The sequence below is a fragment of the Sarcophilus harrisii genome, chromosome 1 (genome assembly GCF_902635505.1).
Source record: "Sarcophilus harrisii chromosome 1, mSarHar1.11, whole genome shotgun sequence".
Classification (NCBI taxonomy): domain Eukaryota; kingdom Metazoa; phylum Chordata; class Mammalia; order Dasyuromorphia; family Dasyuridae; genus Sarcophilus; species Sarcophilus harrisii.
This window is the reverse complement of record NC_045426.1, coordinates 639798903-639826428: the sequence shown is the minus strand read 5'-3', so window position 1 is coordinate 639826428 and position 27526 is coordinate 639798903. Positions and strand designations below refer to the sequence as shown.

The window sequence follows — 27526 nt, the reverse complement described above, 5'->3', positions numbered from 1 at the left end:
TTGCATATTGCTTCTCCCACTTGACAATAAATCCCTTGAGAGCAGGACTAGATTTTGTTTGTTTGTCTTGCTGAGGCAGTTGGGGTTAAGTGACTTGCCCAGGTTCACATAGCCAGGAGATATTAAGTGAGGCTAGATTTTAACTTAGGTCCTCCTGACTTCAGGGCTGGTGCTCTATCCACTGCACCACCTAGCTACCCCTGGTTTTTGTTTTGTTTTTGTTTTTTTTTTTGTATCCCTAGTACTTAGAAGAGTATCTGGAATATAATACATATGTAACAAATGTTTGTTGACTGATTGACTTTAGCCGAGGGTGTCTTGAATTTGAAATAGTAGTTAATCTGGAGAGAAGTTGGAATGGAGGGAGATAAAGAAGATGATGTTTGATTGTAAGAATTTTGAAAGCCATATTGAGAAGTGTTTATTCACTTTGGTAGGGAGCCTATGAAAGTTCTTGAGTAGGATAAAATCCTCCTAAATTAATATCCTGTTCACCAGGCCTAGGGATGTAGGGATAGATAGATGGAAGATGAGGGGTAGGATTAGCCAATCCCATGTCTGGGAGGCAGGGATTTGGTTTAGGGAGTTGTTTGGCCCCAAACCAAGTAAAGTAGCTGGTGTTTACTGAGAGAGAGAGAGACCAAGGAGCTGTGGACAATTATTTTAAAATATTCCAATTTGGATGAAAATATAAAAGAGATATTTAAAATATTTATTCTATTAGTAGAAGTGCTTACTGCGTCACTTTCAGCGTGTCAAAAAAGCATTCTCTTACACATGATGGATAGCAGCTTGTAATTATATATGGGAGGAAATTGCTGAGCAGGCCATATTTAACTTGGGAGGAGAAGTAGCAGCCTGGGCCTTCGAGGGTTAATTTTATTCTCTAAATAATATAAAAAGTGCTGAGTCCATGGCTTTTGCCTGAAGTAGAAGTCTTCAAATGGGCCCCAGAGAGTTTATAATATTCTACTGAATCAAGTGAAATTGTTAACCTTGCTTCATAAAGCGATGGCTTGTTAAAGATGCGTGGTCCCTTTTCTGGTGAATAATTTAGGATAGGAGTAAATCTCAGATCATTCAGTGTTTCTATGTCCAAGCTGCCGACCCACCATCTGCCTTCAGTACCAGGGGAAGGCAGCTTAGCGGTCTCTGCTGGGGTAGATGAACTGGTCTATTCCCCTCCCCAATCCCTTGTTGGCCATATAGGCTTAAATGCCTGGTTCCAGTGTCCACTTTGGTGCCCTCCCCCACACTGTGCTCCAGTGAAGAGATTCCTTCCCTGATTTTATTATAACCCTATAAGCGAAATCCATTATGATTTATAATTTATCATGTAGTGTTGCCAGGGGCTCATCTTAAGTACTTTTTAGAATTTCTTCCAGGACTTTGGGGAAGACAAAACCCAACCTTTGGCCAACCAGTGGGCCTTGGCCAGAGGGGACCCCTCCCTGGTGCCCCTAGATAAAGGTGATGAGTTTTTAATGAAAATTCTCCTCATTGTTCTACCCAGCAGGAATGTCCATCTTGTGTGGTCATTAATAATGAATGAGGAGAAGTGAGGGTAAGAGTCTTCTTTTCTCCAACCCTCCCTTCTAAGGCTTCAGTGAAGCAAATATTCAGAAGCCAAGAATTTCTGAGCTGAAGAAAAGATCACCTTTTCAAAATGAGTGCTCCCTCTCCAGGTACCCACATACTAGATCATGTCATTACAAGCTACAATGGTCATATAATACTTGTACTTTTTCCTAGTTCTTTCTTATCTGTCAGCTCAGCAACCTTTAAAGGTGAGTAAGTCTGGAATTGTCATCCCCTTTTTAAATCGGGGAAACTGAGACTCAGAGAGTTGCTGTCTTCAGCAGCCCTGACCTAGTTGTAGTCCAAGGATGTCACACTGAGACTTGCCACACTAGATCAAAAACTACCAGCAACAAATTAGAAAAGAAACCAGCTGGGGTGTCGGCCAGGAGGCTAACATTTTGTCTTGCCTTCATACCAGACTGTAATATCACACTGTGCATATTTGGGACATGCCAAAAAATGTTCAAGAAGCGGGACTCAGATCGTTAATTTTCCTTTTATATCCAGAGAACGTAGCATAATATCATGAGTACTTGATAAAATGTCATATTTATAAAATGCTTTACAAATCTTAAAGTATTACACAAATCCTTTAAAGTGATATAACTGGTTTTCTAGAATTGTCTCCAGGTTCTGGTGAGATGGGAAGACAATGTACATTGTGATACAGTGAAGAAAGTATTTGGAGGGAAAAGATTTGGATCTTTTCTTTGCTACTTACTGCTGAGGCACTTTGAACAAATCATCTTACTTTTACAAACCATATTGATTGTAAACTCCTTGAGGGTGGAGACTGTTTCTTTTTATTTTTGTCTCCTAGCATAGCATCTGGCCCGTAGTAGGCACTTAAACACAGATCAATTCTAGGCCCCAATTTCTTCTGTAAAATGAGGAACTTGGATTAAATGACCTCTAGAGTCAGTTCAAAATCTAAATCCTGTAGTCTTCTTTGACACTTGTTGACTTCACCTCTTCTGTGGAATCATTTTGAGAATAGGGACATTTTTGTCTTTGGACCTTTTTTGCTGTGCACATAATAGATGCTTAATAAATGCTGATTGACTAACATATTTTACGAGTCTCCCAGGATATGAGGTAAAAGCTACTTCATGTGGACTGAGATCTGGTAGGTAACAGGAACATCCCCTACCTTCACTTTTAACTCCTCTGCTCACCCCTATTGAAGTCAGGTCCTTCTGCCTTTGGTGTGCCTAGTCAGAGAGGCTAAAGGGAAATCCATTATTATTTTTCAGTCCTGTGTGGACTGAAGGAGATATGGTAGTAATAAGTTAGCAGAGACTTACATACTGTGAGGCAGAAGAATTGCTCAGAGGATGAGCAGTGGGCCTCAAGTCAGGAAAAGCTGAGTTCAGATCAGCCCTTAAATACTTTAACTTTGCAATGCTCAGCAAATTACTTAACATCTGCCTATCTCAGTTTCCTCAACTGTAAAATGGGGATGTTAATAACACCTACCTCACAGTGCCCTGGCACAGATAAAATGAAAAAAATATTGCAAAGTATTTCGCAAAACCTAAAGTGTTATACTGTACAAATGCTATTATTACTTTGTGCAAGACATTGTACTGTGCACTAGAAAGATGAAGATAAAAGTAGAGCAGTGCATCTTCAAGGACTTTTAATTTAAAAAAACTGCCAGGACCCAACAGAAATATTAAATTGATGGAAATTGGAATACCTGACATTCTATTTTTTGTGCTCAGTCAGAGATGTATGATTTCCTTGATATCTGTTTAGAGCAGCAGCCATTGGTTCCCCCTCTCCTTGGGATCCCATGGAAAGGTAGCCTGGTGTTGGGGGTGTGAAGAGCCCCCAAGAGAAGTCATGGGTTAATCCCTTTGTCATAAATCCAGTCCTTCTTCTATCAGAACATGTGCTACAGCAAAATACAGCTCTGCTGATGGACTAGCCCATTAGGGAATCCTGTCACAGAATTATTCTTTATCCTTGTGCCTGATCTTACCTAACCTTCATTCTATCACAGATCAATCATCAGGCCTTAGGATTAGCACCTACTGTGTTGTGTGTGGAATCCTTTGAGCTCAAGTAAAAGACCATAAGAGTCTACAGCATCAACAACAATTGGTCTTTCTTCCTTTGGTTGATTATCTCTACTGGTGGGAAATGTATTATTTCCTTAAGCTAGACTATTTTTAGGAAATTCTTCCTTATTTGGGCCTTATATCTCCCTGTAACTTGCCCCAAATCGATCCTAATCCTGTCCCTTTGAAACTATGCATAAGTTTTAATTATTCTTCCCTGTGACAGTCTTTAGATTATCACTTAAAGTCCCTTTCAGCTCAAATCCAGGAATTTGCATAATGTACATATTTGCACATTCACTATCTTTCCCCATCATCAAATGAGTTCTAGAAACATTAAATTGATCTCATGTAAGTTTTCTTATAAACAGACTATCTAAATTCTTATTGCCTTTCCATTGCATAATTCTTAGAATCCCAGAGATGGAAAGAACCTTAGAAGTTAATCTAGTTTTTTAATTCATACCAAAACAGGAATTCCCTCCACAAGTGGATCAATCCAGTCTCTGCTTCAAGACCTCCAATAATGAGGCTCTTCCACTATTTATAGAGGTAGCTTATCCTGCTTTTTTTTTTTTTTTTTTTTTTTGGCTTTATTTGTTTTCTCCCCATTTATTTTATTTTTTTTTAATTTAATAGCCTTTTATTTATAGGTTATATGCATGGATAACTTTACAGCATTAACAATTGCCAAGCCTCTTGTTCCAATTTTTCACCTCTTAACCCCCACCTCCTCCCCCAGATGGCAGGATGACCAGTAGATGTTAAATATATTAAAATATAAATTAGATACACAATAAATATACATGACCAAAACGTTATTTTGCTGTACAAAAAGAATCAGACTGAAATATTGTGCAATTAGCTTGTGAAGGAAATCAAAAATGCAGGTGGGCATAAATATAGGGATTGGGAATTCAATAGCTTACCCTGCTTTTGAATGGTTCTGATTATTGAGAATTTTTTCTTCTAAAAAGTTAAATTCTGTCCCTCTAATTCCTTCCCTTTAGTCCTTGTTTGAAGTAGTTTAGTGCAATGGAAAAGCAAAGTGCATTTAGAAATAGAAAATAAGTGGGAAACACTTTCACATGGGGAGAAAGGTATTCTCAAATGGGAGAAACAAACATTACATTGGGTAGAATCTGCACTGTTTTAGGGTTTAAAGAGACCTCCCTCTGAGGGACTACAGTATTTCTGGACAGCACCCTGTTTCAGGAAAATGGCAATCAGAGCTTCTACGCAAAGAAAAGTAAGGATCATGGAGAGGAGGAAAGTAATGAACTGCCTAGTTAGAAGCAGAAGAAAATTCTTACTGGGGAGCAGTGCTTCTCTCCTCCAGCTTCCTCTAGAAAGTGGTATTTCTAAGACTAAGTTACAATAGATAGGGGAGGGGGGATACCAGAGGACAAATCTACAAAGTAGTAACAGAAACTGTTTAGAAGAGGGAATAGGGAATAGGTGGTTTTTTTTAAAGGATACACAAAAAATGGACTTTAAAAAAGCAAATTGAGAGGAAAGGAGGGAGAATTTTCATTGAACTAGTTAACTGAGAGGAAGAAGGGGAAAATTAGTTAATTAGCTAAGATGTTAAGATTTGGGTTGTAGAACTGGCTGTGTTACTGGCTAGCTTAGTGACTAGGGTGAATGCTGTCCTTTCTGAGAGCCCAATCTCAACTGGTAACCTTGGTCCCTCTCTTATAAACATTGCTATCACCCCAATAGAGTGGCTATCCCAAAATGGGAGGTCTCATAACAACACAACCCATGAAAATCTGATGTCAGTTGAACATGAATTTATTAAACACCTAGTCATGCCAAAAACCGTTTTCATAGGCACTGGTATTACAAAAACAAAATCAGTCCCTACTGTCAAGGAGCATGTAATAAATAACATGCATACAGAGAAGAAAACACAAAATAAATTCAAAATCACTGACCACTGTGAGAATAAAGAAAAGCCTCTAGTAGGAGGGAACATTTGAGCTGATTTTTGGTGGAAGCAAGGGATCACAAGAAGCAGAAGTAGGATAGAAAAGCATGACCAGGAAGAGGGCACCAAGTTGGGAAGATTGTCTGGAACATGGGGACTCCATAGCAAGGTCTCTTGGAGCCCAATTGAGAAGTTCTTTAGATGTATTTGCGTCATATCCTAGAAGCAAAAGGATCATAGATTGTAAATTTTGAGTTACTCTGAAGGCTCCTGAGTCCATCTCTTTTCCTGAATGAAGAAAGTGAGACATAGAGTGATTAAACAGCTTACCCAGATAGCCACATAAAGCTACTTAAGGAGAAAAAAACATAAACAGACCAATGTTTTATGGATCGGGTAGCTAGGTGGAGAATAGATCATATAGAGGAATGATGGCGATAAGAAGACTGTATTGTATAAGAAGTTCTTGTATGAGAAATATTGTGGAGTTAGAATGAACATGACTTAATAACCAATTAGATATGGAGAGTGAAGAAGGGAGTACAGGTGAAGACTTCTGTTTTGGGAATTGGTTGAATAAAGAATGTTTGGGCCTGTAACAAATAAATAGTTTTAGAGTAAAACAACCCATTCCATTTTGGAAATGTTGAGTTTGAGCTACATATTTATGTTCATTCTTTTGGATGTTCATCAAACAATCAGTGATGTAGGGTTGGAATTGAGGAAAGATAAAAGCAGTGTACATAGTTTGGGAGATACCTGCAGAGAGATGAACCATGAGAACTTATGAGATCACCCAAAGAGTTTATGGGAAAAAGAAGAACAAGTACAGAGTGCATTCACAGAGAAAAAGTGGTACATGAACGACTGAAGAAGTCTTAAGAAAGTGTGCTCAGACAAATCAGAAGAGAGCCCTGCCATATAGCATGCAGGATGGAGAGTACAGTCAACAGTATCAAAAAGAGCATTTGGGAGAAAAGAGAGTCAGAAGCCAGATTGTAAGGAGCTGGTAGTAGTGAGTGTAATGTGAGAAAATAGCGGTGACAAATATAGATGATTTTTTAATAGAAATTTGTGAAAAGGAACAGAAATTATAAGATAATGGCTTGAGGGAATAGGAGGATCAAGTGAACGTTTTTTTAAGGATGAAGAACTCTGCACATATTTTTAGGTATCAGAGAAGGAGGCATTGGAGAAAGGGGTTGAGATACAGGGACATAAGTAGGAGATTTGGCCTTAACCAAGGAGAATGAAATCTTTTCTGCAAATCTAAAGCAAAGAAGAAGAAATGAGATTTGATTTGTAGAATTAGGACTGTGTTTAGAAATTTGAATATAAGGGAGAAGAGAAACTCAAGAAAGAAACCTGATAGAAACAAAGAAAAACAATCCAGTGAGGGGAAAAAAAGAGTTGTCTTGAAAAGACAAACTAATGTACACCAGTACTAGTTATACACACCAACTATCTTAGATTTTAAGCCTTTTATTTTTCAGAACATATATGTGGACAATTCTTTAACATTAGCGCTTGCAAAACCCTATGTTCCAATTTCCCCCCCCCCTTCTCCCACGCCCTCCCTTAGATGGCAAGTAGTGCAATGTATGTTAAACATGGTAGAAATATATGTTAAATTCAATATATGCATAAATATTTATACAATTGTAGCTTAATTTTTTTTTTTAAAGAAATATACAGAAGACAAAAATCAAGACCAGGTCATAATAGAATAATAATGAACATAATAGAAAAGTATGACCTTAAAAATTAGTGTCAGAAAAGCTGACATTCAGAATGAGCTGAGACTGACCAGGAAAACAGAAGAAAACAAAAAGTGGCCCTGCGGAGTCTGGTGTCATGGATCTGATGATGGATACAAGGTCAGCATACTCTTTGTGAAGATAGGCCCAATAAATAATCAAACATTTAATCATTATGAAAAACACATTAACATTAAAAATCAAAAATAAAAGCTTTTCATTTCCCTTATCTAGAGCCTGCACAATCATGAGATTTGAAATGATTCATATCAACCATTCCCCCTCACTTTACAGATAAGGAAACTGAGCATTGCCTCCTCTTCACCTGTTAAAACTTTTAAGACCTCTGACAGGAAACAAGAGGATGAAAACAAGGTTGCATACTTGTATAAAACGGTAGTATAAAAATTGATACTTCTGAGGAAAGCTGGATTTTTTTTTTTTTAACTCTATTTGGAGAAAAAGGAGACTTACAATAGGCCAGGACTTTAGCTTAGGGTGTTTGAAATAATGATCACTGGCAAAAGAGAGAAGGTGGAGCTGCTCAACACTTTGTTTCTATTTTCTCTGCCAAGGAGAAAGACCTTACACTGGAAATGACCCAAGGTAAATAAGACAAAGTAAGAGAGCATCTTGTGCCCTTGATGAATTCAAATCTGGCCCAGATAAAATATGATGCAGAATGCACTGGCATATGCAATTGCTGGGCCATTACCACCAATATTTGAAAGACTTTGGAAAATAGGAGAGATTTTTTTTTAAAGGGTAGAAAACAATATGTAGACTGTAAGAGCTGGTTGTGAAATAAAGAGCACTGAACTTAAGAGTCAGGAAAACCTGAGTTCAAAGTCTCAGGCATTAACTGATTATATGACCCTTGACGTATTATCTAATCAGTTTGCCTCAGCTTTCTTTTCTGTGAAATGGAGATGATAATAGCCCCTCTCTTATGTTTGTTGTGAGGATTAAAAGAAATATTTATCATAGAGGCTAGTAAACTTAGCTTCAGTTCCTTGGAAGATTCTCGAACAGATTAAATCAGCAAGACGTTATTAAGCATGTATGATGTGCCAGGAATTAAAGAGATGATTGGTGAATATCTTGAAAGGGAAACAGTGATTACATAGAGCCAGCTTCATGCCTAACTAATCTCATTATCTTTTTAGGCGACTAAACCTATAGGAATAATTTGACCAGATTTTTAGAAAAGATTTTAAAGAAGTTTTTTGTGTGATTCTCATGGAGAAGATAGGGATTAAATGATAATTCAACCAGATAGATTGAAAACTAGTTGACAGACTGACTGGACTCAGTTATTATTAATGTTTCAGTGTCAATGTGGCAGGTTTTCAGTAGAAGACCCTAGAGATCTATGTGTTGGACCCTGGGCTGTTTACATTTTTGTCAATGAGCATGCTCATCATTTTGCACCACAAAGCAAAGGGCATAACTAACACAATGGGTAACCAAGTCAGGATTCAAAAGAATCTTGACAGAGCACTGGATTGATATATTTTTTCCCCTGAGGCAATTGGGCTTAAGTGACTTGCCCAGGGTCACACAACTAGGAAGTGTTAAGTGTCTGGAAGTTAATTTTGAACTCAGGTCCTCCTGACTTCAGGGCTGGTGCTCTATCTATTTGTGCCACCTAACTGACCCTTGGATTGAATCTTAATATAGCTGTGTTCAAAAATTTGAAGGCTGTGGAGGAAGGATTAGACTTGTTCAACTTGACCCAAAAGGGTAAGCTCAGGAGCGATGGGTAGAAGTGGAAAATAGGTTAAGACTTAATAACAAGATAAGCTTCCTAATGATTATAAACATGTCTGCCTTTTGTTGCCCCCAGTGCTTAATACAGTGCCTGTATGCACTTAATAAATGTTTACTTATAGATTGAAATCTCTAATAATAAGGGAAATTCACATTAAAACAACTCAAAGATCCTCACCTCACAACCATCTATTCTGAAAGCAATTTGGAACCATAACTCAAACAGCTGTGTGTGTGTGTGTGTGTGCGCGCATGTGCGCACACGTGTATATGGATAAAATTTAGGGTTAGAGTCAGTAAGAAATGACAAAAGTATGTGCTTTTAGAAAAACCCAGAAAAACTTCTATGAACTGATACAAAATAAAGTGAGAAGGATCAGAATAATTTATACAATAAATAACTTCGAAGGACTTAAAAACTCTAATCAGCTGGACATGGCTCTTCTCAACAATGAGATGATCCAGGCCAGTTTCAAAGGTCTTATGATGAAAAGAGTCATCTACACCCAGAAAGGGGACTGTGGGAGCTGAATGTGAATCACATCATAGTATTTTTCACTCTTTTTGTGGTTGTTTGCATTTTGTTTTGTTTTGTTTTTTATCTGATATTTCTTGTGTAATACAATATTTATGGAAATACGTATAGAAGAATTGCACATGTTTAACATATATTGGATTACTTGCCATCTAGGGCAGGGGATGAGGAAAGGGAGAGAAAAAAATTTGGAACACAAGATTTTGCAGGGATGAATGTTGAAAATTATCCATGCATATGTTTTAAAAATAAAAAGCTTTAGTTTAAAAAAAAAAAAAAAACAAACTCTAATCAGTATAATGGAACCAACCACAATTCCAGAGGACTCATGATGAAATATGACAGAGAGGTGCACATTGTACATTGAGGCATTTTTGGCTAATGCAGAAATTGTTTTGTTTGATTACACATATTTGTAAAGGGTTTTATTTTCTTGCTTTCTCATTGGATGGAGGAGGGGAAATTGGGAGGAAGAAAATTCAGGGTAAATTGAATTTAAAAAGAAAAACATAGGAGGTATAGGAAATGGGAGGCTAAAGCTGAAGAAGGGGAAATGTGTTAATATATTAAAACAACAAGGAGTCAGAAAAGGTGTGTTTACATATTTTTAAGACACCATCAGCAAGAGCAATCTGCTGACATAAGGATTTAGTGATGCCAGACTTGATTAGCTTAATCTAGTCCGAATTGCTGCTAGTGCCCTTTAGTGCCATCTAAAGCTTTAGAGAAGCAAAGCTTCTCTGAAGTGTTTCCCTTCCCTGGGGGCCTTTGGTTCTAGGGGGAAAACTTAAAGGGGAAAGACAAGTGCTGTAGCTGCTTTGCTATATAAGAAAATCTGTCAAGGCTGTTTGCCTTGTTAGGTGTCAACTCTATTTGAACTGGGCAAAATGGCATCTTGGTGAGAGAATAACTGACAAGGCTGGCTGTATGGCCAGAAATAATCATTTTGATGAGATTTGTAGTTCTCTGGCCTGATATTTTCATTAAAAGTAACATTTTCTTTTAAAGATAAAAATTTAGAAAGGTAATGGGTTGTCTCAAAAATGAGTGAGCAGGGACAGGCATTTCTTCATTGTTATGTGTCAGGCACTATGTTAAGCACTGAAAATATAAAGAAAGGAAAAATATGGCCTTTCCCCTCCAGAAGCTCCCAACCTAATGGGGTAGACAACTTACAAATCAGTATATACATACGAAATATTTACATTGTAATTGGAAGAAAATACTAAAAGACACTAACAATGAGCAGAATCAGGAATTCCACACAGAAGGTGGGATTGGAGCTGAGTCTTGGAAGACGTCAGAAGGCACAGGGTAAGATATGGAGAGACAGAGCGTGAAGAGACTCAGGTCAGTAGATGAAGTCGTGTAATGTGCTGGGAGCAACAAGTAAGGCAGTATAGCTAGAAGTGTGAGAAAACTAGGAAAGCAGGAGGGATCAGGACATAAAGGGCTTTAAATGCCCCTTAGTACACTTTGTATTTTATCCTAATGGTAACAGGGAACCACTAGAATTTATTGAGTGGCATAAGGGGCTAGAGGTGAGAGGGTCCTCTTTGTTAGAGGTCTCTAAGCAGAAGCCGAATGGTCACTTGGGTTTCTTAAGGATAGATTCCTTTTATGTGAGAGTTGGATTCAATCATTGATGAGATTCCTTCAGACTCAAATTCAAATTAATTTTTGTCAGTCAATAAAGCATTTATTAAGCATCCACTACACTTGCGCACTGTACTTAGCACTAGGGGTACAAATTAACAGCAGAAAGAGCCCCCTGCTCCCAAAATGCTTAAAGTCTAATGAGGGAATCAATATGCAAACTTGGACATTCAAGATAGATGCAGGATAAATTACAGATAATCAATAGAAGAAACTAATACTAAGCGAAGGGGGAAAAAAACTTCTTGTAGAAGGTAGGATTTTAGTTAGAATTTGAAGGAAGCTTAGGACAGAGAATAAGAAGAGAATTCCATGCATAGAGCAGCCACTGATAATGTTTGGAATTGGAAGATGGAGTTTCTTGCTTAAGGAATAGTAAGGCCAGTGAGCACAGTAGGACAAAGAAGCAAGTGATCCAAGGGCAGAAAATGATGTAAAATTGAATATCATACCTATTTAGAAAGGAAAAAAAAGCAGAAAGAGACCATGGGGTGATCCCTAGGTGGTCAGAAAGAACTAGGAGAACTGGAGGTTTGATGAGAATAAAAAGTAGGTCTAGGAGGGGGAACACTCAGAGAGATGAAAGGATAAAGAGAGCATGCTCAAATAGAGGAATTTTAGAGTTCTCATTCATGCTAGTTAAATTCTTATGGGTAATGATGAAATTAGTCTGCCCTGTAGAATGAAAGTGCTGATTACAGGTGATGAGGTAGATGATTTAGGAAACAAGGTTATTTTAGGGGATCAAAATGTAAATTGAAATCATTAAGAATCAGTGCAAGAGTTGGAGTGTCAAGGAAGACAATGTATTCTTTAGGAAAGGAAGGAGAATGATCTGTGGCCACACGGTGAGTGGAAAGTTAGGGCTGTAAGAACAAAGAGACAGAGTTTGTTATCTCGTTTTTTTTAAAAAAAAAAAAAAAATATGGTTAAAAAAGAGAGAATGAGAAAAATCTGGTTTGGGGATATTTAAAAGGAAGTACCTTGCATAATTTAAAGTGGTGATATCAATCTCAAGTAGAAATGAGGCCACTAAACCATATATATGAGTCCTTGCAGGCCACTTGACTTAGAAAACCACACATGTGTTTATATATTATATATATAGCATATTTATCTTTTTAAGTGTATGGATGGTTATTAATGCATCATCATAGTAATATTAGATAGGAACTACCTTTTAACGTAGTTCAAACTGTATTCAGGATTGTTGTGGGTTATATGTTTACCACCTTTGGTCTAAAGCACACAATTTAGATCTTGGCATTTTTATTCTTAAGATTTGCTGTTTGAAAAAAAAAAAAAAGATATGCTGTTTGTAGAGGACATTCTGCTTCTCAGACTGCTTTAACAACCTTGTGTACTCATATTCTGAACATAATGGGGCAGTCTGAGAGTTCTGAGAAAAAAATCCAAAGGTCTTTCCTTCAAAACTTTGCTCACCTTCCATGAAAAGTTAGCATGTTATGACAGAAGCAACACTAGATTTGGCATCAAAGGCCCTGATTTCAAATTCTTGTTTTGCTGCTTTATTCAGGGACTTTGTGCAAATCATTTTATGATTCCCTTTCTTCTCTGTAAAATTAGAGAATTTGAATAAAGTATTTCTAAGGTACTTTTCAGTTCTAGGTGCTATAATCCTCAAAAGATTTTATTTCAAAATAATTTAGATGTTATATGTATTCAGATTCTAATCTAAGTTTCCTGACTACAAAGGAAACAGTGCTCTTTCAATTGTGTTATACTGCCTTTCCACAGCTGTACTTTCAGAATATGGCATTTTAAGATGAGTAAAACTGGAAACAGCAGATTAATTAGGATGCTTTGGGGGGGGGGGGGGGGGGGGGGGTTGGGGGTAGGAAACAACCCAACCCATGGGCAAGGATGAAGAGACCAGGATAGATGAGATAGAAAAGGAAATATCCATCATAGTTGACCTCAAGAACCCCTGTTCTGACTCTTATGCCCAACTCAAGGCCTTACTGTGTTCCATGCCTTATGCCCTGTCACTTACTCACTAAGCCTTCATCACAGGTACCTGAACCAGCTTCCCCTTGCTCTTCCTTCTCCCACCCCAGCCCCTGAGGTTCTGTCTAGAAACACCATGGGGAATGGAGCCAGGAACCTAGGATTTGTCATAAGCCCCCAGAATGCAGGTTAACCCCACATGTATCCCAAGGAATTGTAAAGAGGTCAGCTGGAGTTTGGGGCTCAGTACTGAGCTGGGCCAGACAGAGGAGAGGAGAAAAGAACTGAGAGTTAAGGAGCATCTTTCACTTCCTCAGCAAAGATGGTTGCTAACATTTCTATGCTTGCTTTGTTCTAGCCTGGTCCAAGGAAAACTCAAGTTCAGGGGATTGCTTAACAAATATGGTTCCTAAAAGAGGAAGGGTGCTGGTGGTGGTGATGTTTCAGGTAGGAAATAAAAGGTCACTTCTTATTCTTTTCGCTTTGGTAGGCAAGACCCATACTTTGCCTTCCTTATGCTACCGGTGAATAAACAGGGTATCTGTGGACTCTGAGGATCCAGTTGGTGACAAAGTTAATTGATCTATGAAGGTTGGATTATAAATGTAGCAGTCTAAAATATCCTTGTTTAATTCAAAGGAGCAGAGCCTCAGGCTCACTGAAATATCAGATATGAAGATGGGATACGAATTATAAGTGACCACTGGACTAAACCCCAAAAATCAGTAGAGCCTTGAAGTTCTTCAGAATACTGGTAATAGAAAGTAAGGAGACCAAGAGAGAAGGAATCATTAGATCCCTTGGGATACATGTGTGATAATCTGCATTCTGGAGGCTTACACATATCCTAGGTGCCTAGCTCTGTTCCCCACTGTGTTTCTAGAAAGGACCCCAGGGAATGGGTAATGAGGCATCAGACCAGGCCACATAAAATGATCCAAGAAAACTAGATCAGAACCAATTTATGGACCACCATCATCTTTATGCGAATGATTCTAAAATCTGTTTGTCCATTCCTAACTTCTCTCTTCTCCTCCAGTTTCACACTCTGAACTCATTATCTTTTCCCTGAAACCCTCTTCCCTTCCCAACTTCTCTGTTACTTCCAAGAGTCATCTTCCTAGTCCTTCAGGCTCACAATCTGGCTGTCATCCTCAATTTTTCACCCTATCTCACCTCCGTATCTCATTTGTGCCCAAGGTCTCTTGACTTTACATTCATAACATATGAATATCTTCCTTTCTTTCCTCTGAAACTGGCACCACATTGGTATAATAGCAACTAACATTTATATAGCATTTAGTGTGTGATGGGCACTATGCTAAGGGCTTTATCCTCTCCTTGATCTTCACCGTAATGTTAGAAGATAGGTGTTGTCATTTCCCCATTTTACAGATGCAGAAATAGTGGCAAACAGAGAACGAATGACTTACCCAGAGTCACATAGCTGAGCCCTTCAGCCCAGCACTTGACCCAGCTCCACAAATGATCTCCTTCAATTAGATGGGAGCTCCTCAAAGACAGAGACTTGTCTTTTGCCTGTCTTTGTATCACCAGCACTTAGCACAGTGCCTGGTATTTAAAAAGTATTTTGATTCACTGACTTGAGAAGCATAACAATCATTCATCACTGGACAGATAACTTCTTCAGCACTGGAACTTAGCACCTCGATATGGTATTATTTCTGATCTTTTAACTCTTTGTCTTTTAATAATTGGTTCTGTTTCTATAATATAAATACCCTGTAATGTAAATAGTACAAGAATCATCGTTCTTTTTACACATAAAGCAACTGCAGTTCAAAAGTTGAGTGTTTTATCCAAGGTGGAAATAGAATCAAGTCTTCTGATCCCAAGTTTGGTGTTCTCTGCACCATACCATCCTATTGTTGAAATCATGTAACCCCAATTAGCCCCGGGGCAGGTGATGGATTTGAAGACCCTTGATCTGAACGTCTGGTGGCAATGATTATAACAGGATACAAAAAGGGCAGGTGTCCCCTGAAAAATTCTGAGAGGCAATGGGCAACAGATTTCTAGGACACAGCTCCCAAGATAAACAAGAGGAATTTGATAAGTTCTGGATCTGTAGCAGTAGCAGGTTTACTCAGAGTCCTAACCAGGAACTGTTGTATTGCTTTATGATATCTTTTTGAGGTGTGACATTCACATTTCTGGGACATCAACTAAAAAGCAGGGACTCAAGTTGTGTCTACTTAACTCTCAATTATCTGCATTGAGCTAAATAGGTGGAGGGATATGGTGGTAATTTTAAAGCCAATAAATGAAATCCAAAGAACCAATAGACCCATGATACTTTACAGATCAGACACAATGATAAAAAGCAAATTTACCTTCCTGAAGTGGTTTTGTTCAGGCTAGCCACAAAATGAAGCTAGTAACAAGCCACATAACAAGCCAATTTCATCTCATAATCAGAGAATTTCTGAATCAAAAGAGACCTCAGCAATTATCTACTCTATGGTCAGATTAAGGGAATGATGTAAACAGAATGCATCTTTTTTTTTTTTAATTTTAATAGCCTTTTATTTACAAGTTATATGTATGGGTAACTTTACAGCATTGACAATTGCCAAACCTCTTGTTCCAATTTTTTCCCCTCTTTCCCCCTACTCCCTCCCCCAGATAGCAGGATGACCAGTAGATGTTAAATATATTAAAATATAAATTAGATACACAATAAGTATACATGACCAAACCATTATTTTGCTATACAAAAAGAATCAGACTCTGAAATATTGTACAATTAGCCTGTGAAGGAAATCCAAAATGCAGGTGGGCATAAATATAGGGATTGGGAATTCAATGTAATGGTTTTTAGTCATCTCCCAGAGTTCTTTCACTGGGTGTAGCTGGTTCAGTTCATTACTGCTCCATTTGAACTGATTTGGTTGATCTCATTGCTGAGGATGGCCAGGTCCATCAGAATTGGTCATCATATAGTATTGTTGTTGAAATATATAATGATCTCCTGGCCCTACTCGTTTCACTCAGCATCAGTTCGTGTAAAGTCTCTCCAGGCCTTTCTGAAATTATCCTGTTGGTCATTTCTTACAGAACAATAATATTCCATAACATTCATATACCACAATTTATTCAGCCATTCTCCAACTGATGGGCATCCACTCAGTTTCCAGTTTCTTGCCATTACAAAGAGACCTGCCACAAACATTCGTGTACATACAGATCCCTTTCCCTTCTTTATGATCTCTTTGGGATATAAGCCCAGTAGAAACACTGCTGGATCAAAGGGTATGCACAGTTTGATAACTTTTGGGGGATAATTCCAGATTGCTCTCCAGAATGGCTGGATGTATTCACAATTCCACCAACAATGTGTTAGTGTCCCTGTTTTCCCACATCCCCTCCAACATTCCGCATTATCTTTCTCTGTCAATCTATCCAGTCTGACAGAACAGAATGCATCTTAATAATAGCAAAGTATTTGGGCTACCATCACATCCATGTGGAAAGAATCATTGAAAACCATGACCTGGATAGTCATCAACATTTGAATAACAATACTCAAAAAAAAAAAAATCTGTGTCAACCCAAAAGGGAGTTTGTGGTGATGTTCACCAAACTTGCTTTAGAGGTATGTTCTGTTCAATATTTTACCAGTGACTTGGATAAATAAATCAACTACATGAGTTCAGAATGGAAGAGAGAGACATGGCATGGCATTGTTCTTTGCTTGGATACTTTTGACTACTTATCTCTTCTATGTTGTACTAGATTTCTATCAAACTTTTTTTTTATCAGAGATGGTTGAGGCAAAGAAATTTTTATTCCCCATTTCATATCTTTTCTGCTTACTCTAGATACATTGATTTTATTTATGTATAAACTTTTAAGTTGTGTTTAATCAAAATTTTCTGTTTAGTGTTATGATTAATCTGCTCTATCTCTTGTGTAGTCAATGAATACTTCCCCCAATCATGGTTGTAGATGATATGACATCCTTGATATATGGATATAATATAGATGCCATATCATAATTTTTATGGCATGATATATGTATATATAGATTACTTAGCTATTTGAAATTTATTGTGGCATATGGTATAAAAGGTTCTATACCATGGTACGTGTGGGGGGAGGGGGGATTGAGTTTCACTGAACTGCAAACTCAATCTGAGTCAATAGTTAACATTATCACCAAAAAACAAAAAAACTAAGGTAATCATAGGCTGCTTTAAAAGAAACCTAGTGTTTCAAGTAAGCAAAGTTGATAGTTCAAGTGATAGAATGGAGCATTCCAAAAAAACTAACCAGAATTTAGATAGGATTTTAAAATCTTGTCTTAGAGGATTATTTGAAGTAACTAGGAATGTTTAACTTGGAGAAAAAAACTGATGGGATGAGGAGAGAACAGTGGACAAGAGAAGTAAGGTATGATCATAGTATTCAGATATCAGAAGGACTACCATCTGGAAAAGCAAAGTCCCATTTGTGATTCCAAAAGATAAAACTAAAACTTGTGAAGGCTGTTATAGAGAGGTATGTTTTGCTTCTGTGGGTAGAAACTCTAATTTTTTGTATGTTTAAAATATTTCTAATATTGTAGTCTATAAGATCTGAGGTGGGACTGTTATAAAAATTACCATCATCCCTGCTGCCAGGCAGAGGTGAGAGTAGGAGAATTTGTTATTCATTCGAATGCTATTTATTAGTTATCCGAATGAAAACCGAGAATGGGTCTGAGCATCTTCCATTTTCCTTCCCCATACATATTTACTAGTCCAGCAACTACTAGGTTCAATCCCTAATGAAATCATTGGCTTTGGAGACTTGGGTTTGAATTCTCACTCTTAATGTTTACCAGCTGTATAACTTTAGACAGATTGCTTAACATTTCGTTTTTGGTTTTTGCTGAGGCAGTTGGGGTTAAGTGACTTGCCCAGGGTCACACAGCCAGGAAGTGTTAAGTGTCTGAGGCAGATTTGAACTCAGGTCCTCCCAGGGATGGTGCTCTAACTACTGTGCCACTTAGTTGCCCCAGACTGCTTAACATTTCGAAGCTTCAGTCTCCTTCCTTGTTAAATGGAAAAATAATGGTAGTTGTTAAAGAAAGCACTTTGTAATTCTTAAAGCCCTGTAGAAATGGGAAATCTCCTAATATTATTGTTATTAATGCTTCAAGCTAAACTCCTTCACAGTCACAAATGAAGTTGTGATATTCTGCTTTCAATTGGTCATTTATTTTTTTTTTATATGTGTAACTTAGTTTTGTTGTTCTAACTTCCCTATTTACATCATTTCACCTGATAACACATTTTCCTGAGAGCAGCTAAGAACCCACTGTGCCCACATAGGTTTCTGTCCCAGAGCTTGCTGGGTAAAGCATCTGTCTGCTCTCTCATTTAATAATGGAGACGCTATCCTTAAGTAGCCTTGCCATTTTGATAGGTTTATTGGTGCAGCCTCTAGCACTCTCACCAGTTTGAGAGTTGAGTTTGAGCTGTAACTTCTGTGAGTTTCTGGATTTTCTTCTCCAAAACAGTTCCCATTGGTGGGCTGGGTCTGGCGAGCTCCACCATGCACACTTCACTGATGGATGGGGATGGCACTTCCTTTGATAGCTCTTTTATAGTCCGGTGCAGCTGTATGAAAACCAGCCACAAAGGGAGCTTAATTTTGTTTCTCTTTAATTTTGGCTTTGTATAACAGATGTTTTCCGGGCGCTATATTAGCTGCTTAATTTGTTTCTTCTATAATGTGAAGCAGATATCCTCAGTCAACAAACTGATTAGTAAGTGAATTCTTTCTTTAAAAAAAAAATAAAATAAAATCCATACTGGCTGGGTTTACATGCATTAAGCACCTCTGACTACACTGGGCCTTGGGCATCAGAATATCTGCTGAGTTTCAGCTGGGTCTGCTCTAACTACTGTGATCCTGTGATCTCCAGCCACCTGTCTTGGGATAGTTCTGATTGAGAAGAGATACACTATCTAAGTTATATTTTAATATATTTTAACATCTACTGGTCATCCTGACATTTAGGGGAGGGGGTGGGGGGGTAAGAGGTGAAAAATTGGAACAAGAGGTTTGGCAATTGTTAATGCTGTAAAGTTACCTATGTATATATCCTGTAAATAAAAGGCTATTAAATAAAAAAAAAAAAAAAAGAGAGAAGAGATACACTGACTTTCTCTAGAACCTAACATTTGGCGGGGAGGAAAGAGAAGCCTCTGACAATTCAGTCTGGGAGACACTGTGAGAGGAGCTGGCTCCTTCAAAAGTGGAACACTGGTCTCTGATGGAGAGAACACTCCCTACCTCTGCTACAAGGGGCAGAATTGGGGTTGACCCTTAGGACTCCTAGGCCCTAGGACTTCCTTGACCTTGTTCCCTAAGGAAGATAGGCAGCAGTAAGTTCAGCATTCACTCCCAGAAAGTAACAAGTGTCATGAAGAGATAGGGAGGATGAGACAAGCTCACCCTCAGGAATTCTTGGGGAAAAGGTACCTGCCTCCATATAGAGCCTGTCATTTGAGGAAGGTCATCCCCTTGAGGATCTGGGAGATTGGACCCACGGGAAGGCTGTGACAGTAAGAAGTCAAGTTTGTAAAGAGCTTTCAAGTCAGATTTTGTACAGAATTTGTACTTTATTTGATACATTGCAGCATGGGAATCTTTGGAGCAGGGAAGGAAGATGAGCACAATAGCATTTGTAGGGATTGAAGTGGGAGATATGAGACCAAGTCAGGCTGTTGCATTAGTACAGACCAGAGGCGATGAAGAACTGAAGCAAGGTGGCAGCAGTGGAAGGGTTAGGGGAAGGCTTGAAACATCCATATTTTAATAGTGTGTGACTGGGAAACTGATGGTACCGTTACTATAAGTAAACAACAGATGGGGCAGGGCACATTTGAGGAACAAGACCATGAATTTGGGTTCAAACATAGACAATGCAGAACCTAGTATTACTTAGGTTCAGTGGGGTGTAGTGGAAAGAGTGCCGAGTTTCACAATTCTGACTCCAAGAATGAGTAGCTTTATAATTGCTTGACTCCCTGTAAGACTGTGAGCTCCTTGAGAGCAGGGACCTTATCTAAACTTTGTGTCTTCCCCATCTTCTAATGTAAGTCTCTGTACACAGCAGACAGTTAATAAATGTTCTTTATCTTGTACCTAGATTCCCAGGCAAGTCAGGTAACTTCTCAGAGCCTCAGTTTTCTCTTGTCTAAAAATAGAATTATAATAATAATACTTAAACTACAGGGCTATTATAGGGAAAGCCGTTTGTTAAAGCCTTTTTTTAAAAAAAAATAGAAATTATTAGTATTTTTAAAGGAGAGAGAGAAAAAATTCACTATTTTCTTTGAACTGCTCAAATCAGAAAGAGAGAGGATCATAGCTAATCACGAGCCGAGATTTTGCAGTATTGGAAGGCGAGTAGCAGTAAGGTAGAGGTCAGTCCTTCCTTTGTCCTCATTCTTGACCTCGCCTGACCATTTTGAAAACTCTTATTGTGTGCCTAACTAGGAGTCATGGACTCCACGCTTGGGCCTCAGTTTTTTCATTAGCCATGTAGGAATAATAACTCCCTCCCTCCCTTCTTCATACTGCTGTTGTGATGTTAAAGAGAGGCAACATGGCATGGCCAAATAGTTTGATTCCTTGTTCTAACAAGTATTAACCATATTGTCCAAGGCAGGACATTTTCCATCTCTGAGCTTCAGTTTCCTTAAGTGACTCTCAAAAACAGCTGAGATTATTATACAGTTAGTGCATGTCAGACTTGAATTTAGACTCAAATGTAAAAACCATTGTTATCACTACAACAGCTCCCTGTCCTATGCACTTAACTTACATTCTAGTTCCCATATACACATACTTTAAAAAAATAATAATAAACTGTATATCCTTCCCAGAATCCAATGTTCTGCTCCATATAAAAAGTATTTGAGATGTTTGTAGAATTCAATAGAGTAATACTTCTATTACATAGCCTATAGAGCTATTGTGTAAAAAGTATTTGGTAAATCTTTCCCCCCCCCCCATGCAATTGGGGTTAAGTGACTTGCCCAGGGTCACACAGCCAGAAAGTGTTAAGTTTCTGAGGCCATATTTGAATTCAGGTCCTCCTGACTTCAGGGCTGATGCTCTATCCACTGCACCACCTCGCTGCCCCAGTATTTTGTAAATACTAAAGCCCTTTAGAAATTAGAATTATAAGGAAGGCCAAAAACTTTGTAAAACCTCCTACACTTGTCATCTAAATTGAATGTGAACCCTAGGAGAATGAGATTTATTGTAATGGAGAGACAAAGACTGTAAAATCCTGCACTCATCTAAGTATCAGCTAAACCTAGGAATAGTTTCCAAAACTGTTCCTTGAGCAATGAGGAATGCAAGAGTTCTTAGGAATAGGGGATACTATTGCCTATGATCCCAATTACCCAAAGTTCCTTACCCTCCCAGGAGATGAAAGCTAGTCTTCTGTCTGTGTAACATGACTGTGATACTGTAAGAAGAAAAGATGGTGTTCTGGAAGATGATTTCTCTATTAATATACTAGAGCCAACCAGTTTGGAAGTAAGAATTTGGAGAACTGACAAACTGGGTTGAGAAGGACAAAATGGTTTTCTAAGAGATAGAACCCATGACCCATGAGCCAGACAGAAGAGATGCATTGGCTTTTTCTAGGAAGGGTGATAGCAAGGGTTGGGGGGATAGGAAAAGAAGGCTACATCTTTTCTCTTGGCATTTTTATAAAACTTATATTCATTGTGTCTTCCGTAAAAGTTAGATCACCCAAACCCTAGTCCCCACACAAGACTTAGTACCCACAGTTGTATACAGTGTACTTAGTCAGACCTAGTAGTGCTAAGTGCTAGCTGGAAAACCAGAAGAACTAATCCACTCTGGCAGACAAAACATAAACATGGACAACAATCATGAGAACAACATCTCTTGACTTGACTGTGCAGTATAAACACTAAAGACTTTAGAAATACATGGAAGGCTTCCCAGAAATGGTGGTGTGGTCTCAAGGCTGATTAAACAAATGTGTGAAGAAACTTTCCCTGGGCTATTGGCCTTCCTAACTATTTCAAGTTCCCAAAACTATGGCTTCTGCTTGGCCAGATCCAGAGGGTCTTAATGTTGACCCAGGGTTTTCTCTATTGCTAATTTCTAAGTCTTCTTGGTGCCCATGGGGCACAAATTCTCCAGCTTTCTGGCCCCTTAGCTTGCTTTGTACCTTATATTTTCTAATTAGCTGCACTTAATTCCCAGTCACCTCCCCTTCCCTGTCTTCTACTTCTATTATTATATCTTGGTGCCTGACTTGGTTCTTGTTGGGTCATTCCATGGAATCCTAAACTTTAAGAGCCATGAATATCTTAGAATTTCCTTCTCATTCATTGTCATTTCACAGATGAGGGAATTGAAACCTATCAAGAGGCAATGACTTACCTAAGCTCTATGCAGCAAAGAAAAAATTCCAACTTGGGTTTTATTCCTGTCTAGTGTTCTTTGCAGTATACCATGCAGTTCAATTCAGTTTGATTCAACCCAATCTTCCTTAAAATACCTAGTATTTATGGGCAGGGGCTGTAGGAATAGATTCCAGAAACAAAAAGGACAAAGCAAGACTTGCCCTGCCACCAAGGAGCTGTTATAATCTAACAGGGGTAATACAGCAATACACAGAGATGGGAGTGCAGAGAAGACTGGGAAGGGGCAAAGAGTTACAAGAAAATTGAGAAGAAAAAAAATTACTCCAGCTGGTAAAATCGGGGAAGAGAAGTTGTGAAGTAAAAGGAAAACTTCATCTGGCAGAGATAAGGAGAGGACAGAGAGCGCTGCCATTCACTGACGTTGGGGTTAAAAATAAAAAGACAGGATGGGCCTCTGACCCAAAAAGAAGTTGCTCTTTTTAGCACTGTAGTATAGCAGGAAAAGGTGGGGATTCCCATCCTAACCCTGGTGCTCACGATGCTTCACAGCTTGGGCAAGTCACTTCTCCCTGGCTTACTCATGACCTCATAAGACTCCCCTCTATGATTTTCTGTAATCTAATTGAGCTTCAGCACTCTGGACCCAAAGTTTTGGTGCTACACTTTCATTCCAGGGCCTAGAGACCTTTTTTGCTTGTTCCATGCAAGGGTCCTTCTGAGTGCAAGCTGTACAAATAGCTCCCTGAGGTCTGGCAGGGCACGCCCGTAAGAGGGCTGAAGTAACCTGGGGAGGGGTTGGCTCCACTCTAGACCAAGTCTTGTTTTCTGCTTTCCCTGAGCTCTAGGGGCTGACATGGTTTCTCCTCCTTTTTTGGGAGCCACCTGCCAGTTGGCATGGAGCCCAGCCTGGGTATAATTAGCTACCCTATGACAGGTGGATGGTTTCGGGTGAGCCAGGCCTTGGCTCAACCCTAACCACTCAATCCAATAGTGCCCCCGGCCTCAGCCGACCTGCCCCTCCCTCCCCCTTCTCTGGTCCCTCCTGTTGGGCCTCCCTGCTGACTGGAAAAAGGAGAAAGCTGGGAACCAACACTTTTCCCTTCCTTCCTGCAGATATGGGCATTCCCAAGTGACCAGAGATCCAGGTGATTGTCACAAGGTTTTCCAGGACAACTGGGAGAGCAGATTAAATCCAGCCCTAGTATAGAACATCCCCATGAAAATTTTCTCAGATTTCTAGGATTCAGGATTCTAGAATCCAACAGGACTCTAGAAAAGACCCTAAAAACCATTAAGTCTAATTCATTTACTTTACAGATAAGAAAATTGAGTCCTACAGAGGTCATAAGATTTAAACTGGAAGGGATCTTTAAAAATATCCATTCTAGTTTCCTCATTTTGCAGATGAGTAACCTGAGGCCCAAAGAAATGGCAGAGACCAAGGGACCTCTTCTCACCTCTTCACCAGCCATTGAATCTTGTGAGGAAAAAGCAATAGGGTCAGGAGAAAGTGAGGTTATCCCCAGGACTGATAGGAGGGATTAGCAGCTCATAACTGGCTATGTTCTGTGCTGGCTGAAGGGAGGCAGGGAGCGAACAAGGGAACTGGGAAAGCTTCCCTCTCAGAGCCTGATGATTGACATAGTGGAGGCCAGGGCAGCCCCCAGGCCCAGCCAGGGCCATCCCTTTTCATCCCCCAGAGCTGGGAATCCCCAGACACAGCGGGGAGTGCCAAGGACAGCTCTACCCACTGAGCCAGAAAGCACAGGTCTTACCCTTTGCTTCCTTTCCCTGCCCAATTCTCACCCTTAACACTGGTAGCTTCTGCTGGAGAGCGTGAGCAGCACCCAGGCCTGAGCCCAGGAAGGGCCTGACACGTCTCCTTCCCAGTTACGTGTGTGGCATTTTATCCCGCATAGAGTTGTGTGTGAATATATATGTGCATCTCCACTCCAGAGATAGATGAACACAGAATGAAGAAATGGACTAAGTCAGCCACCTCCCTGGTGGCAAGCATTGTGTTAAAGGGGGGAAATAATAAAAGAGACAAGAGATGGCCTCTGCCCTTAAGGAGCTCGCCATCAAGTGGGGGAGACAACTGAGGGAATGGAGCCTTAGGAATGGCCTCCTCAAGAAGGGGGATCTCAGCGGGGACTTAATGGAAACTGGGAATGGAAGTAAGGAAGGAGGGCATTCCAGGTATGGGGCAACCCAGGCTTGGAGCCAGGAGTGCGCCCAGAGACCGGGATCACTGGGCCAAACTGGGAAAGACCAGAAAGGTCGGAGGGGCATTCTGTGCTTGATCCTGGAGGTGGTGGGAAGCCACTGCAGGGAACTGAGGAGGAAGCTGGCAGGTTTGACTGCGGGTTAAGAGGAACACCGTGGTGGCTGAAGGGAGAAAGGATGCCAGTAGTCTGGAGCTGGCACACCCAGCAGGAGGGAGCTGTGGATTCAGACTCCAGTTGAGGCGCCGTGGCTTTGCCATCAGAGAACATGGATTTGGACAATTCTCTTGCCACCTTCTCAGTGCTTGGTTTCCTCATGCTGCCTTTGCTGGGTTTCCTCAGGGTCTCTAACAAAGAGGGCCACAGGCCAGAATTTGGTACGACCTGGTGAAAGGTGGAAAGGAGAGGAGAAGCCTTGGACAAATATTAGGCATCTTGTCCTGATAAATCCTTACCCATCTTTCTTCTCCACCTCTGCTAGAAAATGTTTCCTGAGCATTGTAGACCACAGTTCTGTCCTGCTGCCTTCCTCATAATGGAGCCGAGCCTTGGGGCAGAATACTCTAATGTTCCCCAAGAATGGAGGATCTTAAAAGCTCAATCATTCATTCAACAGATATTTCTCTAGAGAGAATCCCATATCAGATGATGGGATAGCCACAAAACTTAGATAAAGTTTTATTAGATTTTTGGGGGGGTTTTTTGTTTGTTTGTTTTTAGGTAAGGCTTCTTGCCTTCATGGAGTACATTATCAAGTGGAGAGACTTTTTCCTTCCACAGACATGTATTAAGTGACTACATAAGGAAGTCACTTAATACTTATGCTGACCAGTGGGGACTAAGCAAAGTGAGACCTAGACTAGCCCCTTGTGGAGCTTACAGTTCTAGAATGGAGATTCATTAATTCAATAAACATTTACTAGGATCTACCTAGTATGTATAGGGCACAGAGGAAGTTACAAAGTTTAATTAACACATGGTCCTTACCCATGTGGAGTTCACAATCTGTTAGGGGGTTAAGATGCACAGATAAACTATAAAAATATTAAATATTATGTGAAAAATACATTAAGCACCGAAAAGAATTTTGTGTGGTCTGAAGGTCTGAGGAAGAAAGTCTAATAATAACCCAGGGAGATGAGAGTGACTTTTCCCAGGGGAAGTATCTGAATGCTGAGAAGAATGGGGCAAATGGAAGAGACAGGTAGGATCAAGAGCTAATAAGTCTTTGTCTATGAGTACTTCAAACATATGAACTCTATCTCTGGCCACTTCCTCCTGCTTCCTCATCATTGTCTTTTCTCACCACTTTGCCTCCCTCATTGCCCTAACTCAGTCTCTGCTGTCTTTTTCCACAGTGCAAGAAAAAGCATATGCTCCTGTGCCCAGACTTCTCCCGGAAAGGGAGTTGCCCCAGAGGCCTGCAGTGCCAGCTGCTCCACCGGCCCAGGAAGCGCCACAATAGGCGATCTGCTCCTCCACAGGCCCCTGAGAACAGTGACTCACCCACCAAGTGGAGGAGATTGCGGAGTGCCTGCCCCAGGTAAGGAAGTAAGGAAAGCAGGGATTCAACCCACTCCCCCTACTTAAGCCCCATGACCAGCCCCTTCTACAAGTAGAAGAATTAGGACCCAGATCTTCTTGGGGGATTGTAGCTCATAGGTCTGAATACTGAAAACCAGGAGCTTTTAAGGGCATCTTGGATCTGTCACTTTTCTTGTAATAAGACCCTAAGTAAGATATTTCCTCTGAAACACAGTCTCAGCTGTAAAAGTAAGAGAATAATCTGTACATTCCCTGCATACAGGATTTTTGTTTTTAAAAAATTAGTAAAGTTTAAAGTCACTTCGGAAATTGAAATATTATCTAGTACAATCCCCTCATTTTTATGAGACAGATAGAATCACTTAGTAAGTCATTAGCAAAATCACATACCCTGGGTTGGACATCTGGAAGAACTTCCTGGCAGAGCTCAGTATTACATTAGTCGAAGATATTATTCATCCTCTGGATATTTAGAGGATTTCCTAGACTAAGGGTAGGCTAAAGCAGTGGTCCAACTGAAACAGGAATGGATCCCTGAAAGCTGCAGTCTGACTTAGAAAACCACAAGTGAGCATCATCTATTTGCACTGTACATTTATTTATCTGAACACTCCAAGATGCAGCTAAGTAGTTTAATAAGAGCTCTGGACCTGGAGTCAGTATGACCTGAGTTCAGCTCTATCATAATAGCTGTGTGGCCCTGGGCAAGTCACATGATCTGTTTGCTTTAATCCACTGGAGAAGGAAATGACCAACCACTCCTATATCTTTGCTAAGAAAACCCAATGGATAATATGGTCCACAGGGTCACAGAGTCAGACACAACTGAATGACTGAACAACAATAGCACTTTTATTTTATTTGTCAAACATTTCCCAATTATATTTTAATCTGGTTCAGCCCTTAGTTTGGGAACCTGAATTTGACACCTCTCAGTTAGAAAATGGTTAAAAAAAAAAAAAAATTTAAATCAAACTAAACAAAAACAACCTGTCAGGGTCCAAATTCCAATTTCAACATTTACTAGATGAGGTCATATGTATGGTGCTTTGCAAACAAAGCACT

At 39.6% G+C, this 27526-nt stretch overlaps 1 protein-coding gene across 3 annotated transcripts in view; it reads left to right on the top strand.

Annotated features, from left to right (window-relative positions):
* ZC3H3 (zinc finger CCCH-type containing 3) overlaps positions 1–27526 on the top strand; it is a 488431-nt gene that overhangs the window by 427894 nt on the left and 33011 nt on the right. For all 3 annotated transcript variants that reach the window (XM_031947316.1, XM_031947317.1, XM_031947318.1), the window contains exon 10: positions 26275–26459. In XM_031947316.1, coding sequence (XP_031803176.1) covers positions 26275–26459 — 185 coding nt within the window. The remainder of the gene's footprint in view (positions 1–26274; positions 26460–27526) is intronic.